The sequence below is a fragment of the Eubalaena glacialis genome, chromosome 7 (assembly GCF_028564815.1).
Source record: "Eubalaena glacialis isolate mEubGla1 chromosome 7, mEubGla1.1.hap2.+ XY, whole genome shotgun sequence".
Taxonomy (NCBI): Eukaryota; Metazoa; Chordata; class Mammalia; order Artiodactyla; family Balaenidae; genus Eubalaena; species Eubalaena glacialis.
Window position 1 is genome coordinate 42,461,297 of NC_083722.1, and position 25,040 is coordinate 42,486,336.

General features: G+C 36.1%; 1 protein-coding gene across 2 annotated transcripts in view; it reads left to right on the plus strand.

Annotated features, from left to right (window-relative positions):
• TINAG (tubulointerstitial nephritis antigen) overlaps nucleotides 1-25,040 on the plus strand; it is an 85,182-nt gene that overhangs the window by 18,439 nt on the left and 41,703 nt on the right. For both annotated transcript variants that reach the window (XM_061195173.1, XM_061195174.1), the window contains exons 5-8: nucleotides 6,940-7,063; nucleotides 9,724-9,874; nucleotides 12,171-12,351; nucleotides 13,950-13,995. In XM_061195173.1, coding sequence (XP_061051156.1) covers nucleotides 6,940-7,063; nucleotides 9,724-9,874; nucleotides 12,171-12,351; nucleotides 13,950-13,995 — 502 coding nt within the window. The remainder of the gene's footprint in view (nucleotides 1-6,939; nucleotides 7,064-9,723; nucleotides 9,875-12,170; nucleotides 12,352-13,949; nucleotides 13,996-25,040) is intronic.

The window sequence follows — 25,040 nt, forward strand, 5'->3', positions numbered from 1 at the left end:
TACCCAGCTCACAGGGCTGTAAGAAGTCCATGAAATGATGAATAAGGAGTGGTTTAGCACACAGACTGTATAGTAGAGCATTAAAGAAATGTTATTATATAATATACAAAGTAGTTCTTTCTCCCTTGGATTAAGCTTGGGAGACTAGCAAGTTTCTGAAACAGGTGAATTCTGTAAGAGCTAAATTACCCAGGACTTCATCATTTGGAGCATTTTCTTTCATAAAGAAAGGTGTAGCTCTGGGTTTATTGGCCCTGACGGAGATTATATATTTTTGGTAACCTGAAAATTCTTCTACTATGCTCCTAAATCAAATCAAATCAAATCAAATCATGTCAAATCAAATCTAATCAAAGCAACAGTTCTGTACCTGATTGTTTTTCCAGGCATTTGAATTTGGGAGATAACTTCAAGAGGCTTCCCTGTGTTATATTATATTATAAATATTGCAAATGTTTTGAATAAAACATACTATTTTCAAACAGAGATGGGGAAATTCAGAGTTCATTTTTCTACTTGGCTTAGTTAAAAAGCTATGTTTTTAATAGTTTTGTTGTTAATTTCCCCGGGAGAACAATAAAGTTAACAAAGCTATTACAGATAAGTATCACATCTTAGGTGGAGCTATCAAAATTTAGAAATTATTAAAACATTAAGAAGGCTGGTATAGCATTTAAAACCTGTAGCTTTACTGTATTATACGGTATCAGATTGTTGTATGTAAAAATGTTCTAAATTTTTTTTTGTCAGCCTCATAGTTTACTAGTACATCTTTTCCCTGTCACCCAATACAGATGATTTTAGTGTCTAAGTTGGCATTACCAACAAAGAAAAAATAACATCTTTTTCTATTGTTCGTTGGAAGTTAAAGTAAAATTGTATTTTATGTATTATGTAATAACTTTTAAAACCACTGATCATTGAGATGAGAAAGGGAAATTTATTTCATCATCTGGATACTTTATCATTATCTAGATAAGACATAGTATTTGATTGACTGGATCTATTTCTCTAGGAAGAATTTGTTTTTTCTTCTCTGAAATATATTTTAGTGATAGTAAGTACTGAGGGATGAAAGCTACCTTTGGAAAAAATCAGAGTTACTACTATCAATTTTTGTTTTTACCTGTCATAGGTTATTGAAATTTTTTATTTAATTAGTTTTAATTTAATTATTTAATTAAAATTTAATTTAATTAACTAACCTACCTGAACAAACATCTACTTAATATCAATAATGTGTGTCACCCGTGTAAAGCATCTTGTAGAAACCAAAACACTGATTAGAAAAGTGAAAAACACAGCTCTATAGTTATATTCTTAATCTAATATTGAACAAAAATGACTATTCTTTTCCATAAAATTGATGTTTAGCTCCACACATATGAACATGAGGCAAATGGCGTCAGGCTTTTATAATAATTGTATAGCGTACAGTAGGCACCAGTGATGCTGCAAAAGAGCATCACAGCCAGATGTTATGGTGGATTCTGTTTAAGTACATCCTTCCCTCAGCTAATTTCAGAATCTCCTCTGCTCAGTGGGTAAAGAACCAGGGACAGAATCATTTGTCTCTGAATTAAGAGTCTTAAAATTCAAATAGCATCGAAACATTTCCTCATGTCTCCTCCAGGCTCTCTCCTTTCTTTCTCTCCTTCTCAAAATAGAACCTCAAACCCTTCAGCAAACTTTAGGAAATACGCACTGGCCTCACTCCTTATCCAGCTGAACTTGTGGCAGAATGAATGTCTCATCTGTCAAATCGGTTTCCGAATTGTCAGTTTATTTTCTTTACTAGTCAAAGTCTGATGCATAGCACTGTGATGTAATTGAACACGACTTGACCAATGCCATGGGGCTGAATTGATCACTGCAGGACATATCTTCAAAAAGAAATGTGAAAATTCATTTTTTCCCTTCTCTTGGAACAAAAACGGGGCTGTTAAAAAGTAGATTCCTGAGGTGATTTGGTGTGTTGATATAAGGAGCCTGTGTGTTGATATCTGTTCACCAGTGCCGAATAGAAATACAGAGACAGAGTTTTGGGTGAAGTAGAAAAGAATAGCTTTATTGCTTTGCCAGGCAAAGGGGGCCACAGCGGGCTAATGTCCTCAAAACCGTGTGTCCCGCCCTGGAGTGGGTAGTGAGGAGTCTTACAGTGTTCAAGGAGCAGGGCGTGGTAAGCTTGTGGACATTCTTCTGATTGGTTGGTGGTGAGGTAATTGGGAGTCAGCATCATCAACCTTCTGGCTCCAACCGGTCTGGGGTCTAAGTGCTTGTGGGCAGCATACAGTTAACTTCTTCCATCTGGTAAGGGTTTCAGTATCTACAAATCAGCTCAAAGGACATGGCTCAGAATATTATCTATAGTCCTTGAGAAAGAACTAAAGGTCCTTGACTTTGTTTAATGGTTAAAGTATTCTTATTTTGTCTTGCTTGACTGTTTCCCTTTCTTTCTGCATTTTCTCACTTCTCTGATTAAATTTATTCTTTGACTAAAGTTTTTTCTACAGACAAAAGGCAGGCTGAGGACATGGGTGTGGGGCTATTTTGGAAGGCCTCATATGGTCTGGCTTGGTTACATGGACTCCCCAAATTTGGGTCTATCTAGTCCATACTATGGTTCTTGCCAAAGTGCATTCCATGAAACACTAGTCCTCTGATCTGCTTCACAATAAAACTGATGTGAAATCAAAGGAAAGTAAGTAAAATACTTTGCATTGGGTCATGCACATTAAAAATCACAAATCATTATTTTTGTTTCTTAGAGACGCTCAGCAGCACTTAGGTAGTTTATAAAAACTGCTGCATTGAGGACAAAAATCTATTTAATTGTTAAAACCAGTTTCTCAGAACTGTTTGATTAATCAGCTCCTCCTTTTGTAATTATCTATTACAATTTCTCAGAACTAGTGTTCTAGGGAAGTCGTTTTAGGAAATATCAGTTCATCAATCTCCAGAGGCACATTTTCTTTACTTTTTTACAACTCTGAAATTGGGAAGCTTCTTACATTTGATGATGTCCTGGGTTCAATGAAATATGGTATTGCCCTACCATAGCATCTTTAATGTCAGTTCTGCGTGCTGTTTTAGCTTTAATTGGGCTCATCAGAGAATGACAAAAGTCCAAAATGATAGTGACTTAAACAGAAATTGATTTCTTACCAACAAAACTGGAAGTGGGTGGTAGAATTGCACTCCTTGGTGTTGGATACCCAGGCTTCTTCCTCCTTGTTCTGTTTTCCAGAGCCTTTATAGCCGAGGTCATATAATGGTTCAAGAAACTGCTGCATGTCCATCTATACCCAAATTCCTGCCAGCAGGAAAATTTTAAAAAAGATCAATAAAAAGGAGTAAAATCAAGTGCCAAATGTCTCTTAAGGAAAAGTTCTCAGAAGCTGCCAGTGACACTTCTGCTTACACTCCATGGGCCAGAATTTAGTAATGTGGCCACACCTAGGAGCCAAGGGGGACCAGGAAATATAGTCATTTTTCTGAGCTTGCAGGGACTGAGCTAAAATTATCACTACGAATAAAAGGAAAGCCTATTCAAAGCAGGAACCCTGGAGAACTGGCACCACCTGCCGTAGCGTGGTCACTGATTATTGATATGTACAAGAAATTAGATTGTTTAAAAAAACAGAAACTAGCAAAGTATCAAAGCATAACTCTTTCAGAGTTACGGCATCAAGGCAAATATTATTGAAGATGAAAAATTCATTTTGCCGTTAGCAACCAAAAAGTTAGCCTTTTCCCCTCCAATATCAAGTACCTTAGAAGATATTTCTTGGTATGCATGGCCACTGACCTTGGATTGTGAAGGTCAGAAGAGAATGATGTTCTCTGTTGCCTTCTTCTGATTCTCAGGTCACTCATTATCCAAATTTAAGTGGGAGTAAATGCAACTAGGGATGAAGGGAGTGATTCACTGAGTGGGTATTGTGTAGATATGGGCTTTTAATAAGAATGTCCAGAATTTGATTGGTTTGTTCTCAAGCTGCTCTGTGACTAGGTTTCCATTACTTTTAGAGATTTTGATTCGATTAAAATGCAGGAATTATTTTTAAAAATTCTCCAGTGTTCACCATTGCATATAATTCTTACATTTGTTCACAGTATCTTTAATATCTAAATTGAAATATTAAAGCAGGGAGACTATTCAAATTTGACTAATATTAATTTTGAAATAGAATTAGATTATGACTGAAAATTTTCAACTTTACTATGGAAATAATTAAAAATGCCCATATGTAATAGTGTAAAACTTTTTAAAATTAAATTTCTATCTTAAGCCACTGTCATTTTGGAATTTTTGTCTCTGTCAGCTGACTCTCTTGACTTTTTTGCTTTATGAAGCTATCCTTTGACCAAAAAAAAAAAAAATCATTTATTGAAGCCAGACTTCTATTACCAATTCCTAAAAGCTGTTATTCTGTGGTGTTTACTTTTATTTATAAGCCCTTAAAAACACTCTTACTTTATAGGGGAATGAAATAATTATGGAGTAATAAGATGTAAAATTTGCCCTGAGTTTATTATATCAGATCATCTGGTATCATAAGGTAAATAAAATTGCAAGGTAATATGTGCTTACTGGGCCTCAAATCCTATGAGTTTATTTTTAGGAAACACAATATTAATTAATTGGTAAAAATCATGACAGATCCAACAGGTGAGCTTCATGAATTGATCTGGTTTAGTGGGTTGGTAAATATGTTTTCAATGAATACGGCATTTTGCCTGTTGTTTCTCTATTGCCTTATCTTATGGAGAAGGGTTATCCATTCATAGATTTTTATTTTTAAATGATAAATCATAAGAAAAAAATTCATGCTGTTATTATAATTTAACTTAATGTGCCTTTGGGGGGAAAATGATATTTTAAAGTGATGAAATCTACCAGCTAGATATGTATCTCCTTATTATTATCAGATATTTATGGAATACCTCCATGTGCCAGCTAGATATATATCTCCTCATTATTATCAGATATTTATGGAATACCTCCATGTGCAAAGTTCTCTGGTCGACTTTGGAATGGGGACGTCAGATTCTGAATAGCTTAATCCTGATGAGGTCTGTCTGAAGTCATATTTATATCTTTACTGTTTCCACAGAGCAGAAGGGAAATATCCTAGTTCTGCTATTAAATTAGAATTATAAAGTGATAAATTAAAATAATAGTGACACTCTAGCTATTTTTCTGGAACATGAGGCAACTTAATACTATAAATTCCTAAAAGCACACTGATTAACCAATAATAATACAATGGGAAAGTATGAGTAATGTATAGGGTATGTGTATCTCTGTCCCAGGTAGAAAGGCTCCTTTGGAGAATTGGTCTATGGGTCTGAAACTATCTACTCAGAGCAGTAAATTTATTCTGCTCCAAGTCTATGGTCAATCTGATGGCACAGGAATCTAAAATCACCTGAATTTCTAGGATTTCCGTGATACCGTTCTTTAAGTTATCATGTAGATACTCTACCATGATCTGCTTAAAGATCTGGCACTTTTCTTCCATCACCTAAATAGCAGTGTTTTTAGTAATGAAACTCAGGATTTAATCACTTTCTTATCAGATGATAATAGCTTTTTGAATCAAAACTGAACTCTTTCATAGAAATTCAAATTTATAAATATTTTGGATGGATATCTTTTCAAGCAGAAGTGTACATTTAAAATTTTCCTTTAGTCTCTCAAGCTGTTTTATACTTGTCAGAAGTAATTTTGTGGGGCAAGATATTGGATCAGTAGCCTGACTTGTTCAATGAACAATCATAAAAATTTTCAGTAGACATTTTACTTCTGTTGCAAAGTATCCATTTATTTCTGATAAAGTGGCTAAATGATGAATGAAACACAGTGTTAAGAAATCTAATACCTGGGTCTGGTCTCAGGGGTATTTCTTATTTAAGTGAGAGGACTTAGTATGTCATTTAACTTTTAGAGGTTTGTTTCCTCATTCGTAAAATAGAGTGAATAATATTTGCCCTGATTATATCACATAAAGCTATTGAGAAAATAAAACACTTTTAAAATGTTAAAGTACTCTCAAAAATTATGTGTGTGTGTGAATGTATGTGTGTGTGAATGTATGTGTATGCATAAGTGATAGAAAATTAATAAACACATTCTTATTTTGTGGAATACTGATTATTTATGGAAGTGAAACTTATTACTCTTTAGGAGTTTGAAAGAAAAAACCAGGGTATAGGGCTTTAGACTTTCTTTGAGTGACATGAACAGAGCAAGGTCCATACGTTTAATTTGGCTTCTTGGAAAGAGAGCAGCTGAAACTGACTGTCAGGACCTAACATAGACTCTGAAGACATCTTGGCATTCGTTGTACGTTTGGCCTTACACGCTTTCTGAAGTTCTTTTTATTCTTCAAGGATTTTATAGCTATCCATCAATTTATCCCAGTTTTGTTTCCCAATAGCTGGTACAAAATTGGAGTTTCTTGGGGCTCCAAGTGAGTTAATGCGTATTTGTCACAAATGCATTGTTTCCAAATTAATTTCACATCCGAAGTGCACACACTCTCCAATGTAGGAGGGATATAAAAGTAAACATTGTTTGTGAGGCCAAATTTAAATAACATCATGTGGTCTTCCACAGGGATGACCAAAACTCTGATTCAAGATGACAGAAACAATGGCTGAAATTATTGCATCATACGGTACCACATTCTATGTTTGTTCTTACGATTTTGTACTATATATATTGTGATTCCCCACATTGAATTGCCATTTTTAAACATAGAGTGAAATAGATATCTTACACAAATAACCCTTTTCAGGGATGCCATTCAGAAAATTGAATGTACAAAATAAAAAACAGTGACAAGCATTGCAAAAGGGCATGGTGTTTTCTTATAATGGTTTTTGGAATATATTTGAAAAACGCTGACACCTCTGCCTGTATTTCTTCTTTAGGCTTCTTTACCTGAAACAACTGATCTTCCAGAATTCTTTATTGCTTCTTACAAATGGCCTGGATGGACCCATGGCCCATTGGATCAAAAAAATTGTGCTGCATCCTGGGCTTTTTCCACTGCAAGTAATAAAATCATTTTAATTACTTCCTTATAAATCTCCCTTTGACTCTAGATCTTGGCATAGTAATTAAAAGGGTTTTTAATTTAGAACAGTTAAATATTAACATTTGGTCAATTTAAAATCTTACTCTGGCCAGAGAAAGCAGCCTGAAAATGATATAAAAATAAGTTTTTACTCTGAAAATTGGCTTTTATTTTTAGCATCTAATTTTAAATAGCGAGTAGATCAAAAGAACAACAAAGAAAAGTTACCAAAATTTATTTGTTCTTTGAGAGTTAAGGCCAGATAATAAGAAGAGTATAAATTTCCTCTTTACACATAGTACTATTTGTAATCCTAATATGCATATCACACAGACATATAATTCTTATGTTCTTTTTTCTTGATAAGATCTGCAAGAATATATTTTATTATTAAACTAATAGATTTGATGTAAAGTAAGAATTCAGAACTAATAATAATGGATTAAATGGGTTTTATCTCATTTTAGATAAAAGTGAACATGTAGATTCTGACTCTAAAGTGATATAATTGATCTTCTAATAAGAGTAGTTTCCAAATTAGGGTTGCTCTTACTTCAACTGTGTGAGGAATACATACCTCTGTTGCAGCAACTTTCATATATTTTCACAAGTCCAGTAAATCGATATTCAGGTTAATCCCAAGATTTGGTCTCCAAATTATCCTCAAAAGCGTGTTGGTTGTATTACAGCAATTAAGCCTAATATGACATTGATTGTCTACTATCAAAGATCAGTTTCATAAAACTGTGGTCTAGGCTTAAAAATAATTCCAAAAGAGTGCTCAGAAACAGACTAAGTACTGAAAGCATCATGAAATAAGTTCATAAGCTCTGAAGGGTGGCACTCCTTGGCACAGAGGAGTGCTGATCCTTTGTCTAAATATCATCACTTCATAGTATGAGCTAGTTCGTTCTAGAAAAGATGCACTTGGCTGAACTCACCTCTGGAGCATCTCCATCTGTTACCTCTACACTAATGCCTATTCCCCCAGTATAAACGTTCTCTTGACCTCTTTGAGCCCTATTCTAGTTGGGTGGGGACAGATTTAATCAGATAAATCATTAGTCTCAGAAGTGATCCCAGAAGCCAGGCTTCTGACTCCTTCAGTATTATTTGTGAAAGTCTTTTCTGAACCAAGAATAGTTACACTAACATTTAAAAAATATACTTGATTCTGAACCCTTGTACTGAAAGTTGAAGCATCGAAGAATTTCTATTTTCTTTTATGAAACAGGGAATTATTTTCTTGAGACTAAGAGAGATGGTGGTATAATGGCATTTGCTCCTATGAAATGTATCTAGCACAAAATAGATGGGAATTGAGAAGGAAGTAGGAGGATATAGATTCAACACACACTGAGTGTCTAAAATGTGCCAGCAATTACACTACAGAATTGTACATATGCTGTAGTTACATAAAAACCATGTATATGCAGAAATACGTATGTAAAGGAATTATTTTAAAATGAATTATTTTAGAATAATTCTAAACTAGCATCTTGAGGGGTTTCAGTACACAGATAATTTTGATGAATGAAAACAATAACTTCTGAGAAAAGTGCATAGATAGAAGGAAGGTTATGACTTTGTTGCCTTTCATCAAAAGTAAGAGATTAAGAACAAGACTATATCAGGTCTCCAACAACAACAAAAAATCTGTACCAGAATATCACTGACTCCAATTTTCTTGTGATCTCGACACACATATTATCATGGTAGCCTGATCAAAATGCTCACATAGTAGTTTTCTGCTACTGGTTGATTAGTTTCCCTAGTCTATTATTCTATGAGGTCTGTATGATGACTTTTTTGGTTTTTGTTCATTGTTGCAATTTCTACTGCTTAGTCCAATGCCTGTCACCTAGTAGGAGGTCAACAAATGTGTGTTGGGGAAAGGAACAAACTGATTAACAACAACCATGCTAGGGAATTATTTAAACAAATAGAAGGTTCAATCACAAAAGGTATATATATACATATATATATGTATATATATATAAAACAAGGTGAATTCCACGTCTACTAAGATAAGATTAGGATCATAATGTTCAAGAAAATTGTAAGCATAAAAATGTGCTATGTAGCTTTTTGATAGTTTATAATGTAGATTCACGTTAGTCTCGATTAGTTTAAAAACCAAAGATTTAATTTATTCCAATACATCAGATTAACATGGATGAATTTCCAATTAATATTTCTATGATCAGTTTTTCTGATTTCCTGAGTTTAGTTACATTCACTTCAAAAATATATTTTAAGCCATGATTATATATAACACTGTTTTAGGTACAGGAGATATAAATGTAAGATATGGCTTGTGCCCTCAAGGAGTTTCACTTGGCAAATTTCTTAATGAGAAATTCAGAAGTATATAGAACATGAAAGGAACAAGGAACTAGAGAAGTCTTTGAAGTTGGTAAGACAATGAAGCAATGCCAAAACTGGACAAAAACTGTAACTGAAATGATGACACAGTTGAACTTGTTGGACTACACAGATATATTCATCACATTTGGCCTTGATTTTTAGTTACATTAAGTTTCCAAGACTAGTTTAATATTCAAACAAAAAGCACTATGTAAATTCTTGGCAATACCATGTGTCACTTGACTTTTAATCAATATTCTCTTTGAAACAGGTGTAGCAGCTGACCGCATAGCGATTCAGTCCAAAGGTCAATACACAGCCAACCTATCCCCTCAGAATTTGATCTCTTGCTGTGCCAAGAACCGCCATGGATGCAACAGTGGAAGCATCGATAGGGCTTGGTGGTACCTGAGAAAACGTGGGTAAATAACTGCCCAACACACGTCTCTAGGATTCTTAAGATTGTGGCTTAGGTTAGAATAAGAAAACATATATATTAAGAGTTTTCCAAAAAATTTACAAATATATATGCTACATCTATATAAACACATGGATTATATTTAAATATATACTATATTTGGTATCTATTGAGATTATAAGCTATTGGAAACAATTGTCTGAAGAATGTATACATTTCTAGCTAAATTAATGAAGAGTCAAGTAAGCACTGTCTTCTTGTGGCTCTGATCCAAATTGTTCTACTGAGCCGCCACGGAGGGAGCAGAGTAGTTGATATTGTTGATACCTCTCTTGAGAACTTTAGTTCCCCAGGTAGATGAATAGATAATCCCAGGTAAAAGTTAGGTTAAGAGTCAGAGGAATAACATAAAGACGTCCTATATAGTTGCCACAACTCATGAACATCATTGTCACCATCCATTCCATCTGATGAGAAGAGACAGGTTACATTTCTTTATGCTCATGTAGTCTGATACCCACACAGCATCCTCGTGTCACCTATAAGAACTAATCTACTTAAAAGCTGAGTTATCTGTCTAAGGAAACTGCAGCTGATAACTAGTAGTAAACGTATGTGCTGCCCCTGTGTTCTTTCCTGCTCCACTGAGTGATCTGGGTCTGCTACAGAGAAGTTAAGTGCTATGAGAGAGTGGGTGTTAGGAATTTTATATAAAGTTCTTTAAATTTTTTTTCTTATGTTTTGCTTAATAAGATGGTGCTTAGAATGGACAACTTGGGCTAACACCTTCCTGGTGTAGTAGTGCTTGGTTGGCCTCTGTTTTGTACTATAATAAAAATTAAAGCCTCTTAAGAGCTTAAAAATATAACTTAACATGAGAGTCAATGAAATCTTATTGTATTAGTCTGCTCAGGTTAACATAACAAAATGTCATAGACTGTGTGGCCTGAACAACAGGCACTTGTTTCCCACAGTTCTGGAGATGGAGAAGTCCAAGACTGGGGTGTTAGTCAGTTCAGTTCCTGGTGAGAACCCTCTTCCTGGCTTGTCTTCTCATCATGTCCTCACCTGGCAGAGAGAGAGCTTTAGTGTCTTTTCCTGTTATAAGGGCACTGATCCCAGCATGAGGGCCCCACCCTCATGACTTCATTTAAAGCTAATTTTCTTCCAAATACCCCCGTCTCCTGATACCATCACATGGCGGTTAGGGCTTCCACACATGAATTTGGGCTGACACACTTCAATCCATAGTCCTCATTATCCCCAAGTTGAGACCTTTTTTGGAAATGGTTTTTTTTTCATCATGCTCCTTTGCTCAGATTCTCTTACTTTGTTGAACACTATTGAATTTTCTTGAGGTAATTCTACCAGATAATTCCATGGCCAGCTCAACATTGACTATCCATAAAATCAATTCCGTTGTTTTATTTTCCTTACTACCTGCTTCTATATTCAATGAATTATGTTAGATTTGGATCCAAATAATTTGTACTTTTCAATGTTCAATTTCAAAATCAGAAATCAAAATTATTTTATTGTTTTTATAATGTATATATCTGATAACTTTCTACCTTATTAACTTTAATACTATATTAGTATATACAATTCCTTCCAAAGTATCATGAACTACAGACACATAATAATTGAAGTCTTATGAGGAGGTATCTATAACTTAATAAAAATGTAAAAAAAAACCCCTTAATTCTAAAACTTACATAATTTATCAGAATATTCCATCTGAGTATGATAAAGTTCATTCTCTTTAACATTAAATTTGGCTCTTCTACATTATAATTATAGATGCAGACTTAAGGAGTCCTTCCCCTTTTAATATTACCACAGATTTAACTGATGAACAATTTTCATCTTCGGAAAATTCTATTCAGTAGATAAATCTATTTATTAGAATGGATTTGAGCAAGATTTTAGGATATTAAAAAAATGATATAAATGAACTTATTTATAAAACAGAAACAGACTCACAGACTTAGAGAAGGAACTTATGGTTACCGGGGGAAAGGGGTACGGGGGAGGGATAGATTGGGAGTTTGAGATTGACATGTACACACTGCTATATTTAAAATTAAATGCCTTTACATGAAAAAAAAAATTATAATGAAGGAATAGGAATGGGGTGGGGAATAGTTAATATGATTGAACGACTCTGTTCAATGTCATTAAACTTACATGTACATAGCCAGAATAATTTGCAAATGTTTTATTCAGTAAAATTGCATATAGATAGGTAATTATGGCATTTTCCTAAGTATTACTTTTACATCTTTGCTTATTCCTCATAGACTGGTATCCCATGCATGCTATCCACTTTTCAAGGATCAAAATGCTACCAATAATGGCTGCGCCATGACAAGTAGGTCTGATAGGCGGGGAAAGCGACATGCCACCAAGCCCTGTCCCAACAGCATTGAGAAATCCAATAGGATCTACCAATGTTCTCCTCCATACAGGGTCTCTTCCAATGTAAGTCTGAATCGCAAGAATTAGCAAAGGTTAACTTTCTCAAAAATATATACTACTGTTATTAAAACTATTTAAAAACTAGTATATTCTAAAATAATGCTATGCTTTCAGGTATAATTTTTGATATTCTTAAGATGTCTATTAAAGACCTCCAATTTGGGTATAATTTTTGATCTTTGTAATATTAGCAGTCCAAATGATTGCCTTAAATTCAAAAATGCACATGGATATAGAGTTTTATAATTTTATATATATATATATGTATATATATATATATACATATATATATAAATACTTGACAGATAAAAGCTACAGCAAAACCTTTTTCACTGACTTTTTTGTGATAGTAGCTCATTTTATCAATCCTTTGCCTTACTCTACAGAATAATTGAAGTGGACACAGTCATAATGGAAAAAAGATTCTCTTGGATTCCAGTTTGTCATGTTAAAAGCCTAGGAAAATTGTACTCCATTGTATCAGTGTCACCCAGACATTCTCATTTTCAGAATATTTGAAACTTCAATGGCTTCCAGATACCTGTAGAATACACTTTGGCATTCTTACCATGACATACAGGGCTTCATGATTTGGTTCTGACCTACTGCTTTCACAGACTCATTTCCGACCAGGTTCTAACCCGTCCCCCAACCTGCCCATAATGCTCCTGATAAATTGACCTGCTGTCTGCACCCCAGATGCACCATGACCTTCATGCTTCTCTACTTAGCCAGGTGATGATTCCTCTCACCCAAATGGTTATCCCACCTACTTCCATGTCAAGGAAGTAGGTCAAAACTTCATCTTCTTTGAGAAGTTTTTTCTTGACTGCTAGGCAGAGCCAATGTCCCTTTCTTGTTTGCATCCATGGCATTTTGTGCTTGTCTCTGTAATAAAACTTAGTATATCATAATGCAATTAGTTTTGTTAGTGCCTGTCTATTCCACCAAAATGCAAATATCTTCAGGACAGATGCAAGGTCAATATTTGTTTCTGTCCTAGTTTCTTGTCTTTACTCTGATCAATGTATTCACATTTATATGAATAAATGAATGAATGACCTGCCTCTTTCCTAAGGGTTGCATTACACAGGGGACAACAACAGAGAAATATTTGTATGCTAAAACTGAGGAACCTCACTAAACAATCTAAACAATCACTAAACAATCTAAACACTAAACAAATCTAAACACTAAACACTAAACAAAACTGAGGAACCTCACTAAACAATCTTCTGGGATTGCTTTTGTGATCCTAAGAATGGAGATGACACTAATCTCTACTGATAAAACAGAGTTTTAACTGAATTATTTTTCCTTTGTGACCATAAAAATCTTTGTATTTTTCTTCATTCCAAAATTATTGTCAGTGGTAAGAGTCAATGAAACGTGTGTGTGTCTTGTCTTTAGCAACTTCATCAATGTGGCAATTCACATGTGAATATTTCAAAAGATAATTAAGAGTAAATTGCAAGTGGTCAAGGCACACTGGGTTACATAATTCCTAAACTGATTGTACAGCACCTAACATTACACACCAAACAATAAGTTTAGTGTGCTCTGATAACAGTAATGGTGCTCACTGATATTTTTCCTTCCAGGAAACTGAGATAATGAAAGAAATCATGCAAAATGGACCAGTTCAAGGTAAGCTTGGATGAAATATGGTTGTGTCTTATTTATTCCTTTAATAAACAACATTATTACATTTTAGCTCCTGTATAAAGAGCTTAATAAATGATAGAAATTTTTTACTTTTAGATTATTCTTAAGGATTCAGTGGTTGTAAGACCAAGGTAGTTATAGGAGATACACTCACCTAATAACCTAATTAGCTGACCTTTTATTTGAAGAAGATAGACTCATTCATAAATTGAATTCTTAAACAAATGTTAATGACACATTGGATGAAAGTCTGCTAAGTGTATCCAAAGTGATCATGGATCCAAAAGACATTCGAACAGTAAATACTAACATAGAGTTCATTTAATTGTTTACTTATATTTAGGACTCATACATAGTGTTAGAAATTTTCTCACTTCAGTTAAATGGATTAGGTAATGGATTGAAAAAAAAAATCAAGGTTTAGCAGTAGAAACAAAGTGGACACTTTACTTTTTCTATAAACTCAAAAGAAATCAAATAAGCCAGTATAATTTTTGTGTTTTATAACATGCATTCCATTTTGATCAATTTTGTAAATGTGTTATGTATGGTAAACTAACAGTAAATAAGGAAAAATATACTGACTTTCTGTCCATTGATTTTGATATGAAGATATTATTTCTGATACATAGTTCCTCTGCTTACCTATTTGATTTGATTTTGCACCAATGGCATGAATAAAAATAGGTTCACAGTGTATATTTTCTATGCTAAACATTGCCTTGAAATGCTTGGAAAAACAAAACCAGTGAGGCCTAAAATAGAAATTCAGGGTGTGAATACTGAAAGGCCCATAATATATTCTCAATGCAGTGGAATTGATAAAAAAATAAATTAAAGAATTTGGTTAAACATAACAAAATTAAATTGAAAACATCTGATATATACCCAAGGAACTATTGGCCAATATGTATTTTTATTTTTCTGAATGCTGGCCTAATTAGTATTGGTTCAACATTTGCAGGAACCACAGATTTTAAAACTGTGCTGGAAGGATTTTTATTGATCTTTATCATCACTTAACATTTATTGGGAAACCAAAGCTTACTCTAACCATGCCCTGAATTTAACTTTTAAAATCCTGGGACAATACACAAAACGTGAAACAAATAAAGAGAATTTTTTTCCCTCCTTACAGTTGTGTAATTTTTGAAGGTTGGTAAAATAGCGGGGGAATTCATGTGTAATTTAAATATATGCTTCGTTAAGTGGAGTTTGTGTGACAAATTTGAAGGAACACAGGCATTTGAAGTCAAGGCTGAATTTGAAATTCCAGTTTTGACGTTTGCAACTTAAATGACTTTGGTCAAGTTATTTAAACCTCTCTGAATCTACAATCGTTATATTACTGTTTCAAGTTTCTCTCTCTCTCTTTCTTTTAATCAGTCAGAAGAAACTTGCATTATAATGATTTAAAATTGAGAACACCTTAGGTTTATTTTATGGTCAAATATGTAAGTGTTCATGAATTTTACATAATGAATCAAAAATAAAGAAATAAAATTTGTAAATAATAATGTTGAAATTCAGATTATTCAACATCTATGTAACAAATGTTTGTTGAGAACCTTCCTCCTGCCAGCCTGAGCCAGGAACATGAGATAGAGCTCACCATCCTACCCTCAGGTGTGTCATAATTCTGTGTAATAAGTTTGCTGCTATTCTCCAAAAGTATAATTGCACTATAGTAGTTTATGTACTTATATGTTGATGGGTTCATCAAGTCTATTTTGGTGTCAGAAACTCAAGGAAGGATCCATCTTCAAGTTAATTGTCATGGTGTCTCACTCATGTTTCTTTCGTTGACAGTGGTATTTTTCCACATTGAAGAGTATATTTTATTCACAGTGCTTAGAATTGAGAAAAGCTAATGGAGTCAATGATTCTATGGAAGAGAAAACCACTAGCAATATTTCACACTTTTATAAATGCTGGTTGCCTCATCTTGCTGTCAATGCAACGTGGTTGTCTACATATTGTTGCCTGGGCTAATGTACAGGGCTTTCTCCCGCTTGGTACAAAAGAATATAAAAGGCAATAGAATTCTGAATAAATAATACCGTGTGCATTCTTCTGAAATCTATAGAATTAAAAATAAGTTTAGGTGCTGTAAAGAGAACAAAAGAAAATATCTGCATAGCATACAGTTATATAAATTCTTGAAATCCTATGAGAAGGTGTTTTAAAGTAAATAAAGATTTAACCTCTTTTGAGAATATTTAGACAGCAACAGAAAAGGCATGAAACATTAAAAAATGAAATAAAAAGTGGAATCAAAAGTAATATTTGACTTTGGAAGAGAAGCTTCATTTTAGGATCTATCAAAAATTATTTCTTATTTTATTTAAAATGCACATCAAACTAAGACAAGCATTGTGCACAGTTATCAAGGTATACTTAACTAGCCCAACTAAAACTATTTTCAATTCGAGTCTTTGAAAGGAGAAGTTTAACGTGTTCACCCTGAATTTCCCAAGCCCTTCAATAAAACAGCACACAATACAGAAAAGAAATAATCTAGGTGAGGGAAGGAAGGAGAGTTTTATAAAGTATAAACTCTTCTTTTCTAAATAATACACTATTGGCTTAGTTCTTCAGAGCTGGAGGGATGCAATCTTGTCAGAGTATTCTTTTGCCAAGGGTTTGCTTTTTATTCAAACTCACCAAGGAAAGTTTTGTATTGACTTCCAAGGATGAAGTACAATTACTTTAAACCCTGTTTGCTAGGTTCATGCTTTGCTGCTAGCTTAATTGGAATTTAAAGAGACTTGTGGAGAAGCCCAAGAAGCCCAAGAAATACTGATCATCAGTCAAGTGTAGTGAGCTTCCTGCAAGGTCTCAGTTCCTGATAATTGTGCTTCTGTCAATTAAAAATAGATGTCAGGTGGTTCAAGATGGCAGAGTGGAAGGACGTGCTCTCACTCCCTCTTGCGAGAACACGAGAATCACAACTAACTGCTGAGCAATCAACGATAGGAAGACACTGGAACTCACCAAAAAAGATAGCCCACATCCAAAGACAAAGAAGAAGACACAATGAGATGGTAGGAGGGGTGCAGTCACAATAAAATCAAATCCCATAACTGCTGGGTGGGTGACTCACAAAGTGGAGAACACTTATACAACAGAAGTGCACCCACTGTAGTGAAGGTTCTGAGCCCCACGTCAGGCTTCCCAACCTGGGGGTCCAGAAACGGGAGGAGGAATTCCTAGAGAATCAGACTTTGAGGGCTGGCAGGATTTGATTGCAGGACTTCGACAGGACTGGGGGAAACAGAGACTCTACTCTTGGAGGACACACATAAAGTAGTGTGTGCATCGGGACCCAGGGAAAGGAGCAGTGACCCAAGGGGAGCCTGAACCAGACCTACCTGCTAGTGTGGGAGGGTCTCCTGCAGAGGCGGGGGTGGCTCTGTCTCACCGTGAGGGCAAGGACAATGGCAGCAGAAGTTCTGGGAAGTACTCCTTGGCATGAGCCTTTGCAGAGTCTGCCATTAGCCCCACAAAAGAGCCCGGGTAAGCTCCAGCATTGGGTTGCCTCAAGCCAAACAACCAACAGGGAGGGAAACCAGCCCCACCTATCAGCGGTCAAGTGGATTAAAGTTTTACGAGCCCTGCCCAACAGAGAAACAGCCAGCTCTACCCACCACCAGTCCCTCCCATCAGGAAACACGCACAAGCCTCTTAGATAGCCTCATCCAACAGAGGACAGACAGCAGAAGCAAGAAGAACTATAATCCTGCAGCCTGTGGAACAAAAACCACATTCACAGAAAGATAGACAAGATGTAAAGGCAGAGGACTATGTACCAGATGAAGGAACAAGATAAAACCCCAGAAAAACAACTAAATGAAGTGGAGATAAGCAACCTTCCAGAAAAAGAATTCAGAATAATGACAGTGCAGGTGATCCAGGACCTCGGAAAAAGAATGGAGGCAAAGATCGAGAAGATGCAAGAAATGTTTAACAAAGACCTAGAAGAATTAAAGAACAAACAGAGATGAACAATACAATAAATGAAATGAAAAATACACTAGAAGGAATCAATAACAGAATAACTGAGGCAGAAGAATGGATAAGTGACCTGGAAGACAGAATGGTAGAATTCACTGCTGTGGAACATGATAAGGAAAAAAGAATGAAAAGAAATGAAGACAGCCTAAGAGACCTCTGGGACAACATTAAACACAACAACATTTGCATTATAGAGGTCCCAGAAGGAGAAGAGAGAGAGAAAGCACCCGAGAAAATATTTGAAGAGATAATAGTTGAAAATTTCCATAACATGGGAAAGAAAAGGGCCACCCAAGTCTGGGAAGTGCAGAGACTCCCATGCAGGATAAACCCAAGGAGAAACATGCCGAGACACATAGTAATCAAATTGGCAAAAATTAAAGACAAAGAAAAATTATTGAAAGCATCAAGGGAAAAATGACAAATAACATACAAGGGAATTCCCATAAGGTTAGCACCTGATTTCTCAGCAGAAACTCTACAAGTCAGAAGGGAGTGGCATGATATATGTAAAGGGATGAAAGGGAAGAACTTACAACCACGATTACTCTACTCGGCAAGGATCTCATTCAGATTCAATGGAGAAATCAAAAGCTTTAGAGACAAGAAAAGCTAAGAGAATTCAGCACCATCAAACCAGCTCTACAACAAATGCTAAAGGAACTTCTCTAAGTGGGAAACACAACAGAAGAAAAGGGTCTACAAAAACAAACCCAAAACAATTAAGAAAATGGTAACAGGAACATACATATTGATAATTACCTTAAAAGTGAATGGGTTAAATGCTCCATCCAAAAGACACAGGCTTGCTGCATGGATACAAAAACAAGACCCATATATATGCTGTCTACAAGAGACCCACTTCAGACTTAGGGACACATACAGACTGAAAGTGAGGGGATGGAAAAAGATATTCCATGAAAATGGAAATCAAAAGAAAGCTGTTGTAGCAATACTCAGATAAAATACACTTTAAAATAAAGAATGTTACAAAAGACAAGGAAGGACACTACATAATGATCAAGGGATCAATCCAAGAAGAAGATATAAAAATTATAAATATATAAGCACCCAACATAGGAGCACCTCAATAAATAAGGTAACTGCTAACAGATCTAAAAGAAGAAATTGACAGTAACACAATAATGGTGGGAGGCTTCAACACCTCACTTACACCAATGGACAGATCATCCAAACAGAAAATTAATAAGGAAACACAAGCTTTAAATGACACCATAGACCAGATAGATTTAATTGATATTTATAGGACATTCCATCCAAAAAGAGCAGATTACACTTTCTTCTCAACTGCACACAGAACATTCTCCAGGATAGATCACATCTTGGGTCACAAATCAAGCCTCAGTAAATTTAAGACAATTGAAATCATATCAAGCATCTTTTATGACCACAATGCTATGAGATTAGAAATCAATGACCGGGAAAAAACCATAAAAAACACAAACATATGGAGGCTAAACAATACGTTACTAAATAACCAAGAGATCACTGAAGAAATCAAAGAGGAAATCGAAAAATACCTAGAGACAAATGACAATGAAAACATGACGATCCAAAACTTTTGGGATGCAGCAAAAGCAGTTCTAAAAGGGAAGTTATGGCTATACAAGCCTACCTCAAGAAACAGGAAAAATCTCAAATAAACAATCTAACCTTATACCTAAAGGAACTAGAGAAAGAAGAATAAACAAAACCCAGGGTTAGCAGAAGGAATGGAATCATAAAGATCAAAGCAGAAATAAATGAAATAGAAACAAAGAAAACAAAAGCAAAGATCAATAAAACTAAAAGCTGGTTCTTTGAGAACATAAACAAAATTGATAAACTTTTAGCCAGACTCATCAAGAAAAAGAGGGAGAGGACTCAAATCAATAAAATCAGAAATGAAAAAGGAGAAGTTACAACAGACACCACAGAAATACAAAGCATCCTAAGAGACTACTACAAGCAACTCCATGCCAATAAAATGGACAACCTGGAAGAAATGGACAAATTCTTAGAAAGGTATAACCTTCCAAGACTGACCCATGAAGAAATAGAAAATATGAACAGACCAATCACAAGTAATGAAATTGAAACTGTGGTTAAAAGTTTCCAACAAACAAAATTCCAGGTCCAGATGGCTTCAAAGGTGAATTCTATCAAACATTTAGAGAAGAGCTAACACCCATCCTCCTCAAACTCTTCCAAAAAATTGCAGAGGAAGAAACACTCCCAAACTTATTCTATGAGGCCGCCATCACCCTGATACCAAAACCAGACAAAGATACTATAAAAAAAGAAAATTACAGACCAATGTCACTGATGAATATAGATGCAAAAATCCTCAACAAAATACTAGCAAACAGAATCCAACAGCACATTAAAAGGATCATACACCATGATCAAGTGGGATTTATCCCAGGGATGCAAGGATTCTTCAATATATGCAAATCAATCAATGTGATATGCATATCAACAAATTGAAGAATAAAAACCATATGATCATCTCTATAGATGCAGAAAAAGCTTTTGACAAAATTCAACAACAATTTATGATAAAAGCTCTCCAGAAAGTGGGCATGGAGGAAACCTACCTCAACATAATAAAGGCCATATGTGGTTAACTCACAGCAAACATCATTCTCAATGGTGAAAAACTGAAAGCATTTCCTTGAAGATCAGGAACAAGACAAGGATGTCCAGCCTCACCACTATTATTCAACATAGTTTTGTAAGTCCTAGCCACAGCAATCAGAGAAGAAAAAGAAATGAAAGGAATACAAATTGGAAAAGAAGAAGTAAAGTGTCACTGTTTGCAGATGACATGATAATATACATAGAGAATCCTAAAGATACCACCAGAAAACTACTAGAGCTAATCAATGAATTTGGTGAAGTTGCAGGATACAAAATTAATGCACAGAAATCTCTTGCATTCCTATATACTAATGATGAAAAATCTGAAAGAGAAATTAAGGAAACACTCCCATTTACCATTGCAACAAAAGAATAAAATATGTAGGAATAAACCACCTAGAGAGACAAAATACCTGTGTGCAGAAAACTATAAGACACTGCCTAAAGTATTTAAAGATGATACCAGCAGATGGAGAGATATACGATGTTCTTGGTTTGGAAGAATGAATATTGTGAAAATGACTATACACCCAAAGCAATCTACAGATTCAATGCAATCCCTATCAAATTACCAAAGGCTCTTTTTACAGAACTCGAACAAAAAATTTTAAATTTGTATGGAGACACAAAAGACCCCAAATAGCCAATGCAGTCTTGAGGGAAAAAAGCAGAGCTGGAGGAATCAGACTCCCTGACTTCAGACTATAGTACAAAGCTACAGTAATTAAGACAATGTGGTACTGGCACAAAAACAGAAATATAGATCGATGGAATAGGATAGAAAGCCCAGAGATAAACCCACGCACCAAGGTCAACTAATCTATTACAAAGGAGGCAAGGACATACAATGGAGAAAAGACAGTCTCTTCAATAAGTGGTGCTGGGAAAACTGGACAGCTACATGTAAAAGAATGAAATTAGAACACTCCTTAATGCCATACACAAAAATAAACTCAAAAAGGATTCGAGACTTAAATGTAAGACCAGACACTATAAAACTCTTAGAGGAAAATAGGAAGAACACTCTTTGACAGAAATCACAGCAAGATATTTTTTGTTCCACTTCCTAGAGTAATGGAAATAAAAACAAAAATAAACAAATGGGACCTAATGAAACTTCAAAGATTTTCCACAGCAAAGGAAACCATAAACAAGACGAAAAGACAACCCTCAGAATGGGAGAGAATATTTGCAAATGAATCAACGGACAAAGGATTAATCTCCAAAATATATAAACAGCTCATGCAGCTCAATATTAAAAAAACAAACAACCTAATCCAAAAATGGGCAGAAGACCTAAATAGACATTTTCTCCAAAGAAGACATACAGATGGCCAAGAAGCACATGAAAAGCTGCTCAACATCACTAATTATTAGAGAAATGCAAATCAAAATTACAATGAGGTATCACCTCACACCAGTTAGAAAGGGCATCATCAGAAAATCTACAAACAACAAATGCTGGAGAGGGTGTGGAGAAAAGGGAACCCTCTTGCACTGTTGGTGGGAATGTAAATTGATACAGCTACTATGGAGAACAGTATGGAGGTTCCTTAAAAAACTAAAAATAGAATTACCATATGACCTAGCACCCAGAGAAAACCATAGTTCAAAAAGACACATGCACCCCAATGTTCATGGCAGCACTATTTACAATAGCCAGGTCATGGAAGCAATCTAAATGCCCATCGACAGATGACTGGATAAAGAAGATGTTGTAAAAAGGAACGAAATTGGGTCGTTTGTTGAGACGTGGATAGATCTAGAGACTGTCATACAGAGTGAAATAAATCAGAAAGAGAAAAACAAATATCGTATATTAACGCATATATGTGGAACTTAGAAAAATGGTACAGATGAACTGGTTTGCAGGGCAGAAATTGAGACACAGATGTAGAGAACAAATGTATGGACACCAAGGCAGAAAACAGTGGAGGGTGGGGTGTGTGTGATGAATTGAGCGATTGGGATTGAGATGTATACACTGATGTGATAAAATTGATGGCTAATAAGAACCTGCTGTATAAAAAAATTAATTAATTAAAATTCAAAAATTAAAAATAAAATAAAATAAAATAAAAAGTAAAAGGTGTGCAAGAGGAAAAATAAAAATGATGGTGGGGCGAGGAGTCAAGATGGTGGTGTGGGAAGATGCAGAGTTAGCGTCTCCTCACAACTAGGGCGTCTGCCGGTCACTGGTCAGGGACCCTGACCCCTAGGGAGATGGGAGGAACTCCAAAATGAACCGGTAGGATGTAGGGGGACCATAGGCGGAGGAGAAGTAGAGGCCAGACAAGATCAGCATGCCTGAGGCCAGGGAGATCAGGAGAAGCAGGTGGGAGGGACTCTCCAGGAAGAGCGGGAGAGGAGCTGAGGGCGATCACCTGGCCCACTCGGGCAGTGAAGCCTGCTGAGTTCCGAAGCCACTTCCCCCCCCCATCCAAAGCCCCATCCAGGCCTCTTGGGTCCTGGGTGCTTAGGAGGGAGGCTGGGGAGATCTGGAGAGGCAGGTGAGAGAGGCCCTGCAGGAGAAACAGAGGGCAATTGCCTGGCCCACTCGGACGTGGGGAGCCTGCTGAGCTCCCTGCCCAGTCCCCTGCCCTCGAAACCCCCCTTCCCCCACCCTCCCCCCACCAGCTGCATTGGTCCTGGGGGCATAGGAGGGAGGCTGGGGAGATCAGAAGAGGCAGGTGGGAGGGGCCGTCCCAGACCACAGATCAGAGGAGCAGGAGAGGAGAGGAGGGCATTTGCCCTGCCCTCTCGAGCCCAGGAAGCCTGCTAGCCTCCCAGGTCAGGGTCTCTCCCTCTGAGACTGGGCTGGGTAGCATGCCTGGGCCCCTTTTTTCCCTTGAACCTAAGCCCCATCCCCCACAGCCCCCAGGGCCTTTTCCAGCCCTGTGGGTCCTAAGCATTGGCCCCACCCAATACCCAAACCTCACCCTTGCTTAGGCCACACTCTCCACAGCCAAGGCCTTTCTCCCCCCACCCTTTTTTGTTTTTCCATTCCCTCCTCCTCTTTTTTACTATTGTGGTACTGATGTAACTTCCAGTTATTGATTCATCTATATTTTTATTTTACAGTCTTTCAAACATACCTGTTGTTTCCTAGTGTAATTTTATGTAATTTTATTTTTTACTTCATTATTTTTCTCTCTCACTTTTTTTTTTTTTGCCACACAACACAGCTTGCAGGATCTTGATTTGCGAGCCTGTGGTTGGGGATAAGCTCCGGTGGTGGGAGCTCCGAGTCTGAACCATTGGACTAACAGAGAACCTCCGACCCCAGGGAATATTCATTGGAGAGAGGTCTCACAGAGTACCTCATCTCAGCACCAAGACCCAGCTCTACCCAACAGCCTAGAAACTCCAGTGCTGGAAGCCTCAGACCAAACAGCCAGTAAGACAGGAATACAATCCCACTCATTAAAAAAAAAAAAATTAGATGGCAAAAAATATGTCACAGATGAAGGAGCAAGGTAAAAACCTATAAGACCAAGTAAATGAAGAGAAATAGGCAACCTACCTGAAAAAGACTTCAAAGTAATGATAGTAAAGATGATCCAGAATCTTGGAAATAGAATGGAAGCATGGATTGAGAAAATACAAGGAATGCTTAACAAAGATCTAGAAGAACTAAAGAACAAACAAACAGAGATGAACAACACAATAACTGAAATGAAATATACACTAGAAGGAATCAATAACAGAATAACTGAGGCAGAAGAACAAATAAGTGAGCTGGAAGACAAAATGGTGGAAATAACTGCCAAGGAGCAGAATAAAGTAAAAAGAATAAAAAGAATTGAAGACAAGCTCAGAGACCTCTGGGACAACACTAAATGCACCGACATTTGAATTATAGGGGTCCCAGAAGAAGAAAAGAAAAAGAAAGGGTCTGAGAAAATATTTGAAGAGATTATAGTGGAAACCTTCCTTAACATGGGAAAGGAAATAGTCACCCAAGTCCAGGAAGCACACAGAGTTACATACAGGATAAACCCTAGGAAAAACACAGCACGACACACATTAATCAAACTCACAAAAATTACATTCCAAGGAAAAATATTAAAAGCAGCAAGGGAAAAACAAAAAATAACATACGAAGGAATCCCCATAAGGATAACAGCTGATTTTTCAGTGGAAACTCTGCAGGCCAGAAGGGAGTGGCAAGATATACTTAAAGTGATGAAAGAGAAAAATCTACAACCAAGATTATTCTACCCAGCAAGGATCTCCTTCAGATTCCCTGGAGAAGTCGAAAGCTTTTCAGACAAACAAAAGCTAAGAGAATTCAGCACCACCAAACCAGCTTTACAACAAATGATAAAGAAACTTCTCTAAGCGGGAAACACAAGAGAAGGAAAAGACCCACA